Genomic DNA, 19,281 nt, shown 5'->3' on the forward strand with positions numbered 1-19,281 from the left:
CATACATACATTAATTTGAAGTGAATAACAAAGAAACAATATGTAAAGATACTGTATATTAGGTAAATATATACATTTGTGGGCGTTGTTAGGGTGACATCTAGTGGCTAAGATTGAAAAAGCAACATCACTACTTCTCTTTCTTTCGCTGTATCGCTCAGCTTTTTATACCACATATTTCAATAATGATAATAACATCTAGTATAAATCAAAACAACCACTTAATCGCCGTGAATGCATTAAAAGACGTGAATTGGCTTTCTCAATACGTCACCGGCAGCCAGCCAATGAGAGGCCGTATTTTCAGAGTTTAGCCCGTGATGCCGTGTAATGTAAATCTACTCTGTGGCGTTCCTCTCAATAATCATGTCATTTGGCGACGAAAGATAGGGAGGACTTCAATCAAAAACAATGCATCGGATGAGTGTGCCCAGCATGTGACCACATGACTGACAGGTGTAACGTGCTCGTGCCGTTTTCAGACACAGGAAATAATTCGTTTCTTAAGGGGTGCGAGCATATCGTGCCCACAAATGACTGATGTCCCTGCAAAGGTAAATAAATCACACATACGGTTGTGGCTGTTGAACATATTTGTGCTGACTTCAGATATACGCGCAGCGGAGTGTGTGTAGACAAAGATCTGTGCTCCACATGGCCTTAATTCGCTATCGCAGCAGACTGAGTCATGTGTTTTTGGTATAAATGGATGTATGCCTCGATTAGAGCGGCTGAATTGTCGCTTTTTTAAATTACAGTCAGGGTAATGGAGGGAAGCATGAGTAATGTAGAGTACATCACTCCCAAAAACAACTCTCGTCATGTTAATCGTTAACATTTGTTTCAAGTCTGGGGTCTATAACCTCATCTGCGAGGCAACAGATAGACTGAAATTAAATTTGGCAGTGACACTGTGTCAAGTGTGAAGTCCATGTCCACAAGGACCTCTCTAAAGTCCTCGTGCCACACTGGCAACATAAACTCACGTGTTATAGCCTATTATAGTTAAGAATTACTATAGTTAAAGGTTTACCATGCAGTATTTGCTCTAAAATACAATGTATACACTCATAGAAAAGTAGGCCTAATCCCCCTAAATCAAGTGTACCCTCTGTCCATGGGTGTAGATCCGGGGGGCTGACAAAGGGGATACGCCCCTCCAATATTTACAACGTGCATTTGTCCCTCAAATACAGCTATGAAAGGACTTGTTATGTGACATTTACACAACAAATTGATGTTGAAAATCACTAAATTGTGCAGAGAAATTCACCAAAATGAAGAAAATTAACTGTTTAATGCTTAAAGTTTTCTGGCGGTGGACCCCCAAACCCCTTCTTTCATATGTGTCCCCCTCGGTGTTGAAACTAGACCTACAACCTTACCTTTGTTAGTATTTTCTCATTTTCTTTCTCTTCACAATTTTTTAAAAATCTTTACCATGTTTGGGCCATTGCTGGGCACAGCATGCAGGTGAGGTCGGGACTTTATAAGACGATAACAGCTAGGTGCAGCTCTCAGAGGACTCTACGAAAATTACAGACACAATGCAATAAAAAAAAAATATATATATAAAGCAAGGTGAAATGCCAAGCAGTCACAGCTTTGGCAGTATTTTACTTTCACTGTAGCTGGCAATGCTGTTCACTAAACAATAGCTGGCAATTCCTGCATAGCGTATATTCAAATGTAAACTGAAGTGAAGTGATGAGTCATCCTTACAGATCCTGGTGCCTCTCCACAGTCATTTATTAGTGGTACAAATCACCGTTTAAGCATTTTAGTGGAGCACACTTTCTAATTTACAGTAGGTGAACTTAGAATAATTTAGTTTGGGAGAAAGCATTCAAGTTTGCGGAAACTGTCACTAGTTTAGTGTCCATGCACTGACTCAAATAACTCTCAAGTCTAGACAGCTTGGTGAGACAGTTGTCTGCTGTTTTGGATTTTCTTTCCTCTTTCCTAATGTACTGCAATGACACAAGGTTTGTTTACTTTTAAGGCACTTCTCTTTGAGAGTGGAGAGGGGAGATTAGGCCCCTGAGGGCAATGCTTAAAATGTGTTGCAGGCTTGGTGTGTAAAGTGCACCCAATATCATATAAAGCTATCAGAGTGAACTCAAACTGCATGTCATATTTTATATGTTTATGCACGCATGAAAAACATGTCTCACTGTGCCAATAACACTGTAGTTTATTGTCTTTTCTGATACAGTGACTTGCAAAATAATAGTAAAGGCACTTCAAGAAGCACATTTAAGGTCTGTCAGTTTGTCAAAATTGTGTGTTGTGTTGTTCCCATGTAGACATGCTGTAACGGGGACATCACAGTGCTGGACACGGTCTCAACATGAAAGGCTCCAGCTCCAGATGTGCCTTCTCCCTGGGCTTCTTGGTGGGTGGCTTCAGCATGTTCTTCTTCCTGCGCCAGGTGTGGTTTGAGAGGAGCTACCCCTTGCTATCAGAGGCTCAGGAAAAAGCCACAGCAGTGTCAGAGAGACCAACCATCTGGAGAAAGGAGGGAGCTGCTCTCATCAGCCTGCTCCACCCTGAACATGCAGGTGCTTTACAATCTTTCACACTGATGTGATTTTACATTTAGTATGTATAGGGTGACAAATATAGATGTATAGGCAGATACTTTAATCATCCCCAGGGGGGAATTTAGGCGTCAGGTTGACTGAACTAATGAGATTTGATATTAAAGCTGTATTACATTTAATCTAGTTCCTTCTCACTTAAATCCATATGTTTTGTACCCCTCATAGCTAGATTTAACATCCATCAAAATTGTTGTCAACTAACCACTGAGCCATTTGAAGATGTTAGGGATGATGGCAATGGTGAAGTGGAGAAAAGCATTATGGTACACTGAAAGACGCTGACAGAGCGGACAAGGTGTGTATTATTTGGCATGGATGCTTCAGCTGATTTGGAAGTAGCCTTAGCAGAGGAGGGAAATGCACACGGAGGCTTGGAATATACAAACTATTCAGTTATTTATAGCACACTTGGAGCAGAGACAGCACAGCAGAACGTCAGGCACATTGAAAGTGAAACTAACAGTTCATTCTGCTGGGCCTAAAAGTTAGAATTTACTTACAAAAACCTGCTCTTCTCATCCATCGATGTGATATGATCAGCTGTAAACAGATCTACAGATCTATTATCTACCACATGAGTGACAAACTTATGCTGGTAAACACTGAATTTCAGTGGGCAACTTGGTTATAACTGCATGTGACAATAATCACCTACTCTTGACTTGACAGGGTTATCAGAGTTCTCAACTGTCATTCACGTTGCAAAATTCAATCAAAGAAAAAAAAAGCAGCATGAATCAGGGGGACACTGATTGGATATGGAGAAATCATGCATACAATTGCTCCACTGCACACCAGTTAACACTATTTATTGCGCTGTTTTCTGTATCCTTTTAGACGAAGACAGCCGGGTGGCAGACGTGTTGTACAAGAAGGTTCGTGTTCTCTGTTGGGTGATGACGGGGCCATATAACCTGCAGAGCAGGGCCCGCCATGTCAGGGCCACCTGGAGTCGCCACTGCAACATGGTGGTGTTCATGAGTTCTGAGGAGGACCCAGACTTCCCCACAGTGGGTCTGGGCACCAAAGAGGGCCGTGACCAGCTCTACTGGAAGACCATTCGAGCCTTCCATTATGTTTACCAGCACCATGCGAGTGAAGCAGATTGGTTTTTAAAGGCAGACGATGACACCTATGTGGTGGTGGACAACCTACGCTGGATTCTATCCAACCACACCCCCGAAGAGCCCATCTACTTCGGCAAACGCTTCAAGCCTTACACCAAGCAAGGCTACATGAGCGGTGGGGCAGGCTATGTGCTGAGCAAAGAGGCCCTCAAGAGATTTGTGGAAGGTTTTCGGACCAAAGTTTGCGCACACACGACACCTGTAGAGGACTTGGCGCTGGGGCAGTGTTTGGAGAAGATGGGCGTTCTGGCGGGGGACTCCAGAGATACTTTGCATCGAGAAACTTTCCACCCGTTTGTGCCAGAGCACCATCTAACTGGCAAGTTCTCCAAAAGCTTCTGGTACTGGAACTATTGTTACTATCCAATTGTTGAGGCAAGTACCTTCACCTTTTGTTTTATTTTAGAGGTAGTGCTATGAAATGGTACCAAAATATAAGTTGGTAGACATGGGTAAAGTAAACAAATAGAGATCAAACCATTGCTCAGAATGCTTTAGAAGAGTGTGCCCAGTGAACTAATAGTAAAGACTCATATCAACGAACTGAAACATGATTCCCGCAAGGGACTCTCCATCTCGCTACCTCAGATTTATCGTTCCAACAAACTGAATATGGAAAACATGATTAAATCATGCAGCTCTTTTAGACTTTTGAAATGTTACTGGACAGAATGCATTTAATCCTGATAGTGAAAAGGGTCAGGGAAAATGTGTTTTTGTTCCCAAAGGCATTACATGACAGACTCAGTTGTATTTCCACTGCTTGGCCACTATGAAAACTGATTTCAAAGCCTGACTCACTTCCTGGGGGCGTGGTGTATTACTGCCAGGTGCATGTCTCGAGAATGGCCTGATGTGGCACAGGCCACCCCTGAATTCTGACTGGCCACTCCAGGTGCCACCCCATTATGATTCGCTATCTGCCCAGTTAGTTTTAACCGTTTGACAAGTAAACTGAATTCTTGTTATAAGTGCAATTCAGTCTTAAACCTGAGATGCAGTAAAGTACCAGATTAGTGTCTTGCCTGCCAAAAAGCCACCAAGAAAAAGACAAAAATCTGTTTTAATTTGGATTTGTTTGGTGTCACTCTTATGTTGTGATAGGTAAGTCTATGTTTCTTTTTAAACTGAACTACAAATACAAGTGTAAGACACTGCAATGTTAGTAATTAAAGTAGGTATAGTGGGTAGTGGAGAGAAAAATGTTCAATTAAAGCCATGCCATATGCACAATGTGCCTGCAAAAGCATTCATATTTCATGCCACTCCTGCATAAGTTAGTGCCCCACCTGGGCCACCCCAGTAAAAAAAAAAAAAGCCTCGACACCCCACTGATTACTTCACTCACCAGTGTGAATGTTTAATGGTCTGGTTACGGCCCTGTACATTCTGGTAGTTGTAGTATTTCTACCACTCGCGCAAAAGTGAATGCCACAGCCCTTTTCTATGGCTTCTCACATCATATAGCACCAAGAATTTGGATCTTTCCACTGCAAAAACAGCTCAGTTTTATAACAGGGTCTGCCTTGCAGCAGTGAAATACTTCTTTAAAGCACAAGATGGTTCACAGATAGCTCCGTGGTAAGAGAGATATCCTGTGGAGTGGATTAGCCTCAATAGAAAGGGGCAAGTCAAGTTAGTAAGACGTCCTATTGAGGGGGTGAACCTGTTTGTTGAAAATCCTTTAATATGATTAGTGTACATCTGCACAAGAATTACTCTTATTTTGAAATGTACAGTAGGGACCTATTCACCTAAAGAAAATGAATAGTGTGCAGTATACTGTTTGTTTTGCTTTTGATAGATTAAACAAGATGTAGGTGTTTAAGTGACTCATTAGGGGGACAATAAGCAAGATTGTCACATCTATCACATCTTCCTCATTCGAATGCCGTACTTGACCCTTGCAAAGAAAGAGCACGTTGAAAAAGAAATGAGTCCATTTTAAAGTAGATGATTGCAGCAGAGACAATGTCCTGTCAACAAAGGGAAAATTGGTCATCTGTCACAGATTATTCAACTAATTTATTGTACTTTGCAATTAAAATGAGACAGGTTCATTACTGATCCTGTCACACACTGACTGCCAGTGTATGGAGCTGCTTTGTCCTCTGTGTTTGAAAGGGAAACAAGAAAACAAATTAATAGCAAAGTAATTATGTTGTATTATCAAACTGTACAAATGGAAATTTGTGGTTTCAGACTGTCAGCATGTAACAGTTTATTAGAACTTAAAGGTTCAGTCTGTAGGATATAGGAAGATATGCTGGCAGAGATGGAATAAAATATAATATAATAGGTATGTTTTCTTCAGTGTAAAATTGCCTGAAAATATGAATCATTATATTTTCATTACCTCAGAATAAGCTGTTTATATCTACTTTGGAAGCGGGTCCTTGTCTACAGAGATTGTCATGTTGCACCACCACTTTATAATAGCCAAACCAAACACTGTCTCTAGATAGGACTCATTTACATTTCTGTATGGACTGTTATAGTTAGAAGCCCACCAGCAGCATTGGAAAACCACTGTTTTGTAACTGCTCAGTTGAGGGTTTTTTTAACAGTTTAAATCATCAAGTCTGTTTGTTTTAGTAAGGAGGAGACCTCTGCTGATAATTCAGCTCCCTTTTAAACCTCCCGAATGTCTGTCATAAGTTATCAGAGAAAAACACATTGGTGGTTTGATCTCAGCCCCTCGATGTAGAGGATAATAAACCTCAAATTACTCCCAATGGCTCAACCATCAGGGTGTGAGTGCGTGTGAATATTTAACTGATGAGCAGGTGAGGTTTTGTGTATAAATGTGTATGTGAAGTCTAAAAATGCACTCACCTATATAGTTTACCACAAGGCTGGTGACATGTTGAAAAGTTCAAAACAATGACTTGTTCCCACTTACATGTATTAAGTACTAAGTAAATCTTGATCAGTTTATAGCTCTGTGCCATAGACGTCTGTTGTTCAAAAACTGTTAAAAACACATAAATGAGTCACGCTGTTGCACTAACAGCCCTCATTAAGATGAACACAGGCATTTAATCTTCAAATAAACTTACAAACATGGTGCTGCTGCTTCCATGTGCATTTATCCATGACTGAAAATAGTCCTCAACAAATTGCTATTTGCATAACATTTGCTAAAAACCTTAGTACTCAGCTCCTTTAAGAAATATAAATATATTTTTTAATTGCACTATATTTAGTTGTACTACAGGCGTGAGGCTGAGTGACACAGACGGGAGGGAGGCAACATTGCTTAGTTTTTTTCAAAGGACTTGTAGAATGATCTCAATCTTATTCTTAAAATCAGTGCCAGTGGCAAATGCAGGCATGAGACTTGCTAAATGTAGGATTTTTCTATAAGAATAGATCACTTTCTTTACAAAGTCTTGATATCAATAATGAAGAAATCTGGGGCATTATTTTGCTCCCGACACTTAATTTACACATAATCCTGTTTGCATACAAAATGTTCCTCCCTTATATTACATATTTTTTCCCTCTTTATTTAATAGATGAAGCTGTTGACAGTGAGTATTCTTAGGACTGTACACTTTACAGGCAGTGTGTTTGCGGATGATTTGTGGTCAGTTTCACTTTTTTGCTGTAAAACGATGTGACTAGAATATCTGAAGTGTGGGGGTTTTGTTTGTTTTTATGTCTCATAATTATTAGTGCTAAAATGCCACATGTAGGATATTCTATGGCTGCTATAATGTCGAAATATGTTTAAAAATCTTTTTTTTTTTAGCTTGTATCTTCACATATATACTTGTGATCCATCCTATGTCCTAACTCGTGTATTTGTGTGTGTTTGCATGTGTGTTATTCTTCTTCAGGGTCCACAGTGCTGCTCAGACCTGGCGGTATCTTTCCATTATGTGGAAGCAGAGCTGATGTACATGCTGGAGTACTATACCTATCACCTGAGAGCATACGGCTACAGGCCACGCTACCAGCCCTCCCTACGCCGGGGTCTGATCCTCGGCCCACTCTCACAGACAGCCGTGACCGTGGGACTGAAACGGGTTCAGGAGGTGACAGATGCAAAGAGTCACACAACATTAGCAGTCACTGGTCATGGAAACCAAACTAAAGCAGAAACTAAGCCAGAGAAAGTTGTAAATCTAAACTTAACAGAGAACAGGACCGCAGTCACTCAAGGCAGGCACCACTGACTCTGTTCCAGTTGGTTGATTGTGAACAATGGTGCCACAGAGTTGTGGCATGGTACCCGACACACGTTTTCTTCTGACAGGTCTTCCTTTATGCGATCACAGTACGACACGTATGCACTCACATTGAGAGTGGTTAAAATTTGACTATAAGTCAGTGGCAGCTCTGTGGGGCTCTGCTATTTTGAACTGAGATAAACGTTTAATTATGTTTGACATCATCAGCATTTTTTAATATGAATTTATGATGTTACACAGTCACAGATGTTTGCTCAGAATGAGGCAGGAAGAGGCACATAGAATATTATTTTAATGCATTTTACAAGTACCTGGTCTGAGCCAAGAGATTTTATAATTTATAATCCATTATTTTTATTTACTTGAAAATGGAGGTCAACAACAAATGGCAGTGTGTCACAAATCAAAAATATTTAGCCTCTTTTCTGGCTGTTTTTCTGGTGTTAAATATGATGTTCTGGTTTTACCATTCTGAAATTGAATTTTTAGAATATAAACTGGGTTCTTTTGAGGGCTGTCTGAAACACCGTGCAACAATAAAAAAATTGAAAAAATTGATTGAATTTGTTTTGCTGCCTTTGTGACTGGTTACTTTTTTTCCATTTTTGATTTCCATTTGAACCCTCTGCGGTTAGACAGCAGGCTCTAAATCCTCAGCCAGCGGTGATAATGTTTGTTTCAGTAAGCAAAGCAACAACTGCGTTGTGAAAAAAGGGTTGTTTTTTTTCTTTTTACCTTTGATTGAAAAGAGATGCCTTTATGAAGAAGTGCGTACTTGAAACCCTCTGTACTTCTTTTTGAAAAGACTACAGCTTCAGAACAGTATTGTACAAAACTCTGATGAATCCCTCCTGTCAAGTGATTTAATATAACTCAACAATAAGCATTGTAGCAGGTGTGACTGAACATTACTGTCTGCACTGCGATTTTAAGTATCATTCAAACAGTTGCAGGAAAATGCACCGACATTTTAAATGAATAAATGATGTATAAAAAATTATGTTTATTTTGAGCTTTGAAAGAAAAATGAATGACATGATAAGGAAATAGAATGTATCCACTGTCACTACTAATCATGTATTGTCAGATAAAACAAAATACAATCTGTGTAGTTAATGGTCACTTTCATAAGCCAGCTGGCAGCTTTACAGTGTGAATCACGATGTGAAGTCATTTCCATCAGACATGTAGTTTGTTGTGTGTGTTCTCTGTGATCTTTCATCACTGAAACCAGATGAGAGAGTTGCTTTGGTATGAATGTCTACAGCCCCTGAAGAAACCTGCGACAAAGCACATAACATGTATATCAGTATTATTCTTACACATGCATTTTAAATATGTAAAATGAATTATTTCACACATTGGAAAAACAAGGCCAAAAAAAGTAATTTGAGTTAGGAGAGTCTTTGAGACACGGTTCCATGTGGTTTTATCCTTTAGTGGCCTGGTTAAGTGTTACCTTTATCTTTCCAAGAAGTGGAGATGTTCCATACTGAGGGAAAAAGAAGAGGCACTCACCTCAGCCTGCACTTGTTGAGAAAAATGCCTCTCCTCTCTGGATACTCTCTCCTCCAGGGACCATTATCTGTGAGAGCAGACATTATAATATAGTCCCGTAAATATATTTTCTCTGCACAACGAACACCAGAGAAAACCTTGAATCTGAGTCCCCACATAAGCTAACAGGGCTGTTATGGATATTTGACGTTTGCAAATTGCCACACTCACCGGGCTCTGAGTTTCTCCTTCCCATGAGACCAACGAAAATGTCATGCATTTCTCCTAAAAAGAGGAATGAGGAATTCATTTAATTTTATCTTTCATGATTTCAGATCACTTAAAGTATGCAAGTACTTAATATCACTAAATCACAAAGACCTTACTTTTTTGTGGTGTCTCTAGTTCATTTCCATCTGATCAAAATAAACAAAATTAGATTAAAAGAAAAAAAGGAACAACTTTGTGAGATAGAGTTTATATGGGATTAGAAAAATAAAGATCAAATGATCATAGATAAATTACCAAATCCAAGAAAGAGCATTTACAACACAGAGTATATATTTTTGTTCTTTTTTCCGTTTTTATGCGTATTTTTACAGTTTATTAACATTCAAACTGTTATTATTAGTAGAAGTAGTATGAATGTAATCAGTAGGAGACTCACCGGCATTTCTTCTGCCCATCAGACCCACAAAGCTGTCATAATCCAAATCGCTATACCTCTTCAGAATGTTCCGCTTGAGGTTGTCCAACCCTGTGGTCTGCTGCAATTATGAGAAGCAAATAAATCTATAAATAATCAGCTTTTTTTCAATAGATGCTCTGAAAATCATCTTTGTCATAACGCGCCTGCAAACCTACATCTGATGTTGATCTGCGCGATCCGGGCTCCTCGCATCTGGACTGGCTGTATCGAAGTTTCATGACGAGAAACAGAGTCACCAGCAGCAAACCTCTCCTCATTTTCTGAGCACCACCTGCGCGAGAAAATCAACAGTTATTTTGTTTCATCAAGTTTTTTCCCTATAGGTAAAAAATATCGCTAAATATCAGGATCCAGTTGTACCTGTTGCGCATAACTTGCTGCGTAATTTGTGCGTAAAAGCGCACTGTGCAATGTTGCCAGATACAGTTCACGCAACGTGTTTTTCATGTAATTAGTAAATGAGTGTTTTAATTCTTGTGTGTTTATCCAGCGAAAAACAACATGACGACAATAATGTCACGCAGTCGCCTTGTGTTTGGTCTCAAAAAGTCTTGATAACCCCTTAAATCCACTTCTTCATGATAGAAAAATACAACAGTTGAAACTGGAATAAAACTAACACTTCACCTATAGCGTTTAAAAGTAATCTTTTTTTTCTTTACCTGTTTTCTGTCGAGCAGATAGTTTGGTAAAAGAGTCAGCTGCTTGCGCCCCGGTGCAGAGTTACAGTAAGTGGGAACGGAAAGATCCTGCAGTGAGATCCGGTCAGTATAAATGAGGAGTCCACGCTTTGAGCTAATAAATAATAGCTGGATACCTACGTAACGCCAATCAGCAACTGGAGCGTAGGTGGAGTATCAGGTCTTATGTCACGTTGTGCTGAAGGCTACGTAGAATACTCATTGATGGTTATGATGCTGCTGAGAGCTGTTGCCTCCTCACCAAACACGCACGCACACACATCTTAAAAATGGGCAACGTCACGAGGACAAAGGCTTGTGGACTGAAGCATATCCATGAAAATATTTCGGAATTTTCTTAAAGATATTAGCTCCAACCAGATAACTTTGGCTAGAAAGGGAACAAACAGCACTTTTTTGAATTGTAGCTGCTTGATGAGTTTAAACTTGTGATTTAAAAGAACAGTAGTTTGATTTATCAAGCCCATAAACACCTTTAAACATCTTTAAGAATCCTTGTTGTCTGTCTGACATATCTGTATGCTGACCAAGGACAGGGGGATCATTTCAACATTTGGGGGACACATATGAATTTCTAATGTAGAAATCAATAATCCCAATTCAGCGTGCAGACATGGGACAATGAAAGAGTTTGTTTCATCTTATATTTGAGTCAAAGTGAGTCAAGTTTATGATTGGGCCACAATGATTCAGTTGTGATGGAAAGAACAACATGCATGCTGGTATCGCAGCAGAAAACATGCACAAATACGGACAAAATGAAAGCAGATTACAGACAGAAGGCTCCATCCATACATAAACATATTTATACATATATGTCACAGACAAACACATATTTTTTTAAATATGATCCATGATGATGAAAATACAGAAAAATAGAAATGCATGACAAAAACAGCAAATTGTTGAGAGTACAATTTTATTTACAAATCAGGTTTTCGGGGAAGCTTATGTCTGATTAAGAGCAGCCGAGCTCTCCCAGGCTCCCTGTAGTTTGCACCATCCTCACATGTTCCTCTAAGTACCTTCCACTCCATTGACCATCAATAAGGTAACTGTCAAGATACTGATCTTTTTAGGAAGTAATTATATAGACAGCAGCTGCCTCTGCATGTCACTATAGAGGATGGGGATGTATGTGACTAGATAGGCTGTGTGTTTGCAATTGACTTCCCAATACCCATTCATACAGAAAACATTAAAGGGAAATAAACATTAATCGACTAACATCTGGGGAAGTTTTGGTTAGGTAATAAGATAACTTCTCACAATGTTGCATTAATTTAAATGAAAATTAGAATAGATTTTTGACATTATTCAATAGCACTTAAGATGTGGTGTGTTTTTATTACGTTCAAAATAAAACATGTCTTTATGAGCTAAGAACATAATGCATAATAAAGGATAATACAGGATAATTTTATCAGTACAGATAGACAGGCTAAGGTGTCACTCATGACCAAAATCCAGTTGTGCTTTTTAGACAGACGCATTGCCATGATACCATCATTGACATGAGTAACACATTATTCAGAGGGTCACTCGAAATTGATTTCATGGCTGCTAAATTCTCTCTTAAAAGGCTCTGACAGGTGGTGAGATGAAATGTCAGTCTTGTAACTTGGAAACGCAGAGTGTGTGACAGTTTTTTGAAATACATTTACCTCCAAGCAACACCACATGATTTAGTTGCTCTGGTATGATAGGAAGGTGCAGTATCATAAACATCAGCTGGATAGTGACATTTAGTATTCATCTAAATCCTGAAAAGATATCACGAAAAAGTATTTTCCCTCCACCATCACCAGCTGGAAACGACCCAAATTTAATGCTCATACCAAACCTATCATTTTTTATTGCAATTACACAAGCAATTACTCTCGTGTTTGTGTTTGCACACACATTCAGAATGCAAAGAAGCATCAATATTTCAGCAAAGCAAAGTTTGCAATCATAGCTGTAAAACAGGCATGGGGAACCACTGCAGATACCAGTAGCTGGTGGCCTCTGGGGGCCTGATAGAAGAAGGTATGACACCAACAACAAAGCACCAGGCACAAATTCAGATGGTGTATTTCACAAAAGGTTAAAACTGCTATGTTTTAATAATGACTTCCCATTTCTATATTTGTCCTATTCCTGTATATGGTGGCGCGGGGATTGCAGCAGTGCAGGGGTTCGGGATGGGAGATCTGACACATGGGGGAAGTCATTAATTACATTTTTACATTATTGATGAGTGTTTTTTTAATCCCCATTGGTAATCAAAGCCACCCTGTTTTTGGACTAACAGAGGGTGCAGGGAAAGAGTGCCAGGGGCTGTTTATCCACAACGTACCATGGCAAGGGAAGCTTCTCATCCAACCAAAAGGCAAATACATATTGGGCCTGATGTGCTGCAGAGCTAGATGAACCTCCTGCAATACATCACAGGTAGTCACATTCCCTGCACATTGCTGAACAATATGACATGAACCCTCTGGTGTATTGCGTTTGCATGTCATTCATCACCAGCACATACATTGAAAACTCTCACTTTGTACGGGCTCCCCTCAGAGCTGCGATCAGCTGTGTAGGTGCTGACAGGTCAGCAGGACATTCACGGTTGGCTTACTCACAGCAGGAAGCCCATGGTGGCTATAGGTGGGCCGCTATAAGGGAAGACAAAAAAGAAAAGACACAGCTCAGCCTCATGCTCAGATAATATGAAGAAGTGTATTTCTACACAGACTTCTAAGTGAGATGAGCAGGCAGTTGGCCACTTGAAAACATTAAAATCTTCCTTTGACGTGGTTAAAGAATATTTCACTGCTGAAAAGAAGGCCTTTTCATAAAACTGATCTGTATATGCAGTAGAAAGTCACAGACACTTTTGAAATTAGTGTTACATGAGTGGAGAAAACAGAGAAAAAGGGCTGCAGCCAGGGCTGGAACATCCATATACATGCCTTAAATCTGGCCCAAGGGCCAATCATGGCCCTTGGACAGATTTTAAATGTCCCTTAGTTTGTTGTTAAAAATATACTATATGTGCCCCCACACATTCTTGGTCATAAAGCCAGATCACTTTCTATTTTTCCCATCCACCTCACAATTGCAAGACTGTCACACAGTTTGTAGAAATGTACCAAGCAGGAGCTATGCAGGCAGAACTAATGTGTTTATGTGAACAAAAAACAACAAGCAAACAAACAGTAACCTCACAGCAGACATTTCCTGCTAAATAGCAGAAATGGCCACAGCAAAGTATTGATGAAATATTAATGCACTTGAGTACTGCAATTTCATGTCCTGGTACCACACAGCATACAGCATCGATTTTTAATAAGTAGTTAACTTTTGTGTGTTTGTGTGTGTGTGTAATCCCCTGACAACTTGTTACCAGTTATGTAATCTGTTTTAAATTATATCTGTTTTAAACAGACATTTCAGCATAACAACGTTTTCCTTGCATGTTATAGGGGCTGTGATAAATACACATCCTACAGTTCTGATTGCATTAAATAAGTAACCTTTTTCTGTTCAAATTATATGCATATGGTTGTCTTTATAATTTTCCTTAAAACTGCATTAAAAATACTACAATATATTGAATCTTAACCTGTGTTATGTATTTTATCGCCAGATTCTTGCCAATACAGAGCCCTACAGCAAAGAAGTGTAAAGTCGACAGCAAATTATTTTTCACTGAAAGATAAAACAGTTGTGTTTTTTTTTTTGTCATTACAGGATTCCCTTTTTAAGTAACCCACACGATGCGAGAAGCAGCAGGCCCCAGGTATTTTCACGTCACTACTCTAGCCCCCAATTCAAAAAAGTTTGGACACACCTGATACAGGCGAACCAAACATAGGGCGGCACTTTGGCCGAAAAAAAATCGCGCAGTAACCAATAGTACTAGCTGCAGACTCCAGCATACAAGGTTACGCTTTTTGTAAGCACAAGAATTGTTGAGACAGGTGTCAATCATACTATACTACGGTCGCGCCTTCACCCCCCCACCTCCCGCCCCCAGCTCCCACGAGCCAATGGCAGCCTGCCTGACGGACACCAAGTTTGATTGTCTTCGAAGAAAACCACCATCAACAAAACAACATGCATAAATGCGAGAGTAAACCAACAGGTGACGTTACTGACTGAAAGTCTTCAGTATGTCTTTATTGTCGGATTTTAAATGGAGAGAGTCTGAAAAGGCCGTGGCTAGTCTACTCGGCGAGCGAGGATGTTCGGTTTTGCTTCAAATTTTAACTTGTTTTTGGAAGTAAGAGAGTAAACTTTTGAAACAGACGGTATTGAGGACTGGAAAATACGTCAAGCATCCCCCTGTGGAAAGGGGGATGGAAAGAGTTGGACTTAAGTTTGGCCTCGCAAAACGCCGTGAATACTCCTGAAAGGTAAGGTTTATTTGCTCTCGAGACGTTAAGTTGCATGACTTTGATGCAGAATGTCAAACGAGAAAGTGGTAGGCCTATATAGAGAGATTTGTATTTGTATTATTTAGTTTGAAGAGCTGAAATTGTAGTAGTTTGAAAAAACAGCTATGTGCTGTCATTACTTTGCTGTTTATAATTCCACACCAGGTAACTGAAAGTTATTTTTAAATGTATGTGGTTGGTGCATTATTTGCATATGGGTTTGTAAAATTGATATTGCTGATACTTGAAGTTGCTCTGTCCATTTGTGTTATATGTATGGCATACTAGCCTTTGTGTTGTGGCTGGTATGGTACATTGCAAATAGAGGGGCGGTGTAATTGGTTTTGCTTAGAGGAGCATGTGAAGGCCCTGATTGTGCGACTCACTTTTGCTCAAGAGGTAGACAACCTACAACTACCAGAATGCACTGCGCTGTTGACCCTCCTGCTGGCAGTTGACATATGTGATCTTGGCTGTTTCCACACAAGAAACAATATGGTGGCCAGCTGGTAACAAATAATTTCGAATTATAGTTAAATAATGAGCTAAAATGTTTCTGAGAACTCTTTCGGCAAAAAATAGGCAACACAGTAACAGAATTTTGGTTCATATTTGATTAGCACTACTTGATTTTATAGTTTAGTAGTTCTAATTTATTTCAGCCTCTGCTTTTGTAATACAGGAAAAACAGTGGCAGGTGGCAATTCAGGTATTTCTCAAACACTGATTTGTACGTGTGTAAAGAGCAAGCTGTCTGAATGTCAGCATCATAATATGTCCTCTTGTTTGGCCCCTACCTTTTTATACAGTTTCATTGAATCATTCTGCCCATTAATCCTGCTATTCCTGCACTCGCTTATTGAATTAGCTGGCTGAATACTGTAGATTGAGATAACCTTGCCTGGAAAACATATGGAGGAACAAACTGAAAGGACCCAGATTGAGATGGAAGAATATATTTTCTATATGTGTATCTTTGTGGGCACATCATGTTTGATTGTTTATCTTACGTCATTCATTCATCTCTCCAATACAGCGATGGCTGTAGAAGGCCACAAAGAACTTGACAGAAAACACAGTCTGGCAATTCAGTTTGTTTGTTGTCCATATAAGGGCATGAGAATGCAGATTAATTATTCTGTATTTGTGTGTCCGGTAGCGGACAGCAGCAGATAAAGCCCGGAGTACAGTCACACAGTTATTGCTCTCCTGTCTCTCTAATGGAGCTGTCAGTCATCCATTTGTGCAGGCTTTCATGGCCTAAGAGGGAGAGACAAAGTAGGTTCCACCCTGGAGTTGAGAGGGGACAATGACCTTATATGGGAGAGATGTTATGAAAGAATAAGTGGCTAGAGGGAGGCAGAAAAGGAGAGTGTGCGAGGGTGAGAGTGAGATCACAATGATGTGTCAGAAATTGCAGGGTTTAGATTTAGCTATATTTGTATACAGGCTGGGGATGGATGCACAGCTTGCAATCTCTGGCCAAAACGTCCGAAGGGGATTCTACATGTGTGAACACAGGAAAGTAGTGCTTCACACAGTCAGTAGCAGTCCCTGCTGTTCGCTGTTGCTTGTGGCGACATAGCAACTATAATAAGCAGATCTAGACGATTCCTGCCCTCTTCACGGTGGATCATAAGATGCACCTGTCAATAATTGAGTTAATGGGCTCTAATCTAATGGGGGATTTTAACTTGGAGTCCACTTTATACTTTTCCTTGGGGCGTGCAAAATGACTTTGATGGATGCAGTTTTTTATTCCACCCACTCCTCTCTAAACTCTTGACTCGCAAGGTCCTGAAGTGTCACTTCCATCTAAATGTTAATTTGAAGACCTTCTTTAAGACTGGCATGGATGTTGATGTGCTTTGAAAGTCTATTTGCATTAGACCACGTTGTGAAACTGTGAGCTGTGGTGTTGCTAAACCAAAACACATTCTTTCTTTTTTTTTTTCAGTGTTTTCCAAAGAGCACCTAAAAGTGTTTTTCTGTTCCCTCCTTGTCAAAAACGTTTGGTCCCCTTTAATCTTCTCTTGTTGACGATGGTTGGCACAGAGGCCCGTGGGAGAAAATAAGACTGATGCTGTTTAGGCTCTTGAGTCTCTGTTCTGGCCTGTCTTATAACAGTATTGCCTATTTTCTACTCCTCGTGCAATGAGAATACTCTAAAAGATATATTAGCATCCTGTTCATCACAGAGAAAGAGTCTGTTACACTGTGTCCTCATGACATCCTTTTATTTGCAATGTAGCTGATACAAATGGATGCAATCAGATGTCTGAGTTGTGTTTTCAACCCTAGAAATGTCTTCTCTACCCTGAAGATGTGCCATTCCGAATTTGCTGAAGAATTTTTGTTTGTTGCCAGAGGCTTTTGCTTTTTAATTTGACAATTTTATTATCAAACATGTCAGTGTCCAAGATATGAAGATTTTTCATTTGCAGAGAGGTGCTGAATGTTGTGTCCCTGTGTTTTTTGGTCTGACTTTTGTCTGTTGAGCAGCAGCTGCAGTAGATGTCACTGAAAAATGTATGCTTCTGGAGGAGTTGTAACGGTCGTGAGAGAAGAAGATCGGGCTTTTAATTGATATTTCGTATTCAATCCTTGTTGGAAGAGTGTCTTCTAGAAGCTGTGGATGGCTGGTGGTGATGTCAAGTAGGGTTTTTGACTCATTACTGTGGTGTTAGTGAGAGCCAGCAATATTACGACTGAGGTTCCAGCACACCTGGATATTGCACTGACGGACTGAGCCCAGACTTGACCTCTCTCTGCTGCTTATTTCATTCTGTCCCGCCTGCTCATAAGGTTGTGTCGGGGGAAATTATGGAATCATGAGATCAAAGTGTGCAACATAGTGACAGAGACAGAAATTGGAAACCATGAGTCACATTGCTCACCTTCTGACCAAATTTGCACATTTGATATTAGGAATTTTGTGGTCTGTTCCTTCCTGCTGTGTGATGAGTGCTCTTCTTTTTCTGCATGTGTGTATACATGTGAGAATAATTTACCTTCATAGATGCAGTGAAGAATAAAGAGAGAGCACAGACACATACAAACCAGGGTTGTAATCACCTATTTAACAATGGTTTTGGGGTGCATTTTCATAGGAAAAGAGCACACATGGACATTATTTCATGACATACTAATACTTCACAAAAACAATACCATTCAACAGTGATATATTCTATGTAAAAATAATATTACATTCAAGTTTTACACTTTTTAATACATTTCAAAATAATGAAATAGAGACAGTACTGTTTAGCATTGATTTTACTTACCCACAGAAGATAAGCAACGGCTTCTTCTGGGGTATGCCAGCATCTCTTTGGTGTATAATGACCTGAAAATAAGTGGTTGTGTTTTTGTTTCCTTAGAATGACACGTTTATATCTACATAGGGAGCAGGTTCTTGTCCACATTGTCTGCCATGTTTCTAATGTAGCCCAGGACAGACAGACCAAGAATATATTGTGTAATAACGGCCTAGATACAAATACCGAACAAACTGCATATGTTTTATTCAGATGGGATGTGACAAATACCCATGAGACAATGTGGAAAATTTCCCATGACAGTGCTGGATTTCTAAAGGCTGCAATGATCTTAGCTCTTTTCTATTTGAGTAACTTCAGTTAGTACCTGAGGGTGTTGGATTAGTCCTTTGTTCTTTATTTGCTAATATTGTCAAATGGTTCAATGGTTCTTGATGAGCTTTAAGAGGTGTCAGTTCATGATCGACCACTGGCTGTAGCCCACTCTGTGTTTATGATTGCTCTGTATTTCAAAACCGAATACATATTACCGATTGCTACAATGATACGACAGGACCAAAGGTGAGTCCTACATATGGGATATTTCAGAGGCAATAAAAAACTTGCCTATGAATGGCCGCTGGCATTTTTCTGCTCCACTTTGTCTCTTTTCACAGGAGACCAAGTCAATGAAACACATTATTCATGGAGCACTCACCCAATTTACTGGCCACATTACCTTCAAGAAACAGCAGTTATTGCCTTCATGGTAGTAT

The 19,281-nt window shown here is 39.8% G+C and overlaps 2 protein-coding genes and 1 long non-coding RNA gene across 3 annotated transcripts in view; 2 read left to right on the forward strand and 1 right to left on the reverse strand.

Moving 5' to 3' along the window:
* Window positions 1-319: 319 nt before the first annotated feature.
* Window positions 320-8,484, forward strand: c1galt1la (core 1 synthase, glycoprotein-N-acetylgalactosamine 3-beta-galactosyltransferase 1, like a). The gene is made up of 4 exons (XM_042492024.2): window positions 320-554; window positions 2,307-2,561; window positions 3,441-4,105; window positions 7,573-8,484. Exons 2-4 carry the CDS (start codon window positions 2,351-2,353, stop codon window positions 7,909-7,911), a joined length of 1,215 nt encoding a protein of 404 aa, XP_042347958.2. The 5' UTR covers window positions 320-554; window positions 2,307-2,350; the 3' UTR covers window positions 7,912-8,484.
* A 425-nt stretch (window positions 8,485-8,909) lies between these two features.
* Window positions 8,910-10,992, reverse strand: tac3a (tachykinin precursor 3a). The gene is made up of 7 exons (XM_042490994.2): window positions 10,795-10,992; window positions 10,288-10,403; window positions 10,091-10,190; window positions 9,810-9,839; window positions 9,655-9,708; window positions 9,445-9,511; window positions 8,910-9,206 (listed from the first exon to the last, which is right to left on the reverse strand). Exons 2-7 carry the CDS (start codon window positions 10,387-10,389, stop codon window positions 9,188-9,190), a joined length of 372 nt encoding a protein of 123 aa, XP_042346928.1. The 5' UTR covers window positions 10,390-10,403; window positions 10,795-10,992; the 3' UTR covers window positions 8,910-9,187.
* Window positions 10,993-14,878: 3,886 nt separating this feature from the next.
* The window catches only part of LOC148188733 (uncharacterized), a 51,625-nt gene continuing 47,222 nt past the window's right edge, over window positions 14,879-19,281 (forward strand). The window contains exon 1 of the long non-coding RNA XR_015777512.1: window positions 14,879-15,227. This is a non-coding gene — a long non-coding RNA (uncharacterized LOC148188733). The remainder of the gene's footprint in view (window positions 15,228-19,281) is intronic.

The sequence above is a fragment of the Plectropomus leopardus genome, chromosome 9 (genome assembly GCF_026936395.1).
Source record: "Plectropomus leopardus strain MGB_pleo_1.0 chromosome 9, ASM2693639v1, whole genome shotgun sequence".
Classification (NCBI taxonomy): domain Eukaryota; kingdom Metazoa; phylum Chordata; class Actinopteri; order Perciformes; family Serranidae; genus Plectropomus; species Plectropomus leopardus.

Coding starts and splice junctions, on each gene's coding strand:
- c1galt1la (XM_042492024.2), top strand. CDS start 2,351: ATGAAAGGCTCCAGCTCCAGATGTGCCTTCTCCCTGGGCTTCTTGGTG. Junction 2,562..3,440: donor GCTCCACCCTGAACATGCAG/GTGCTTTACAAT, acceptor GTATCCTTTTAG/ACGAAGACAGCCGGGTGGCA. Junction 4,106..7,572: donor GTTACTATCCAATTGTTGAG/GCAAGTACCTTC, acceptor ATTCTTCTTCAG/GGTCCACAGTGCTGCTCAGA.
- tac3a (XM_042490994.2), bottom strand. CDS start 10,389: ATGAGGAGAGGTTTGCTGCTGGTGACTCTGTTTCTCGTCATGAAACTT. Junction 10,191..10,287: donor CGCGCAGATCAACATCAGAT/GTAGGTTTGCAG, acceptor TCATAATTGCAG/CAGACCACAGGGTTGGACAA. Junction 9,709..9,809: donor ACTAGAGACACCACAAAAAA/GTAAGGTCTTTG, acceptor TCCTCTTTTTAG/GAGAAATGCATGACATTTTC.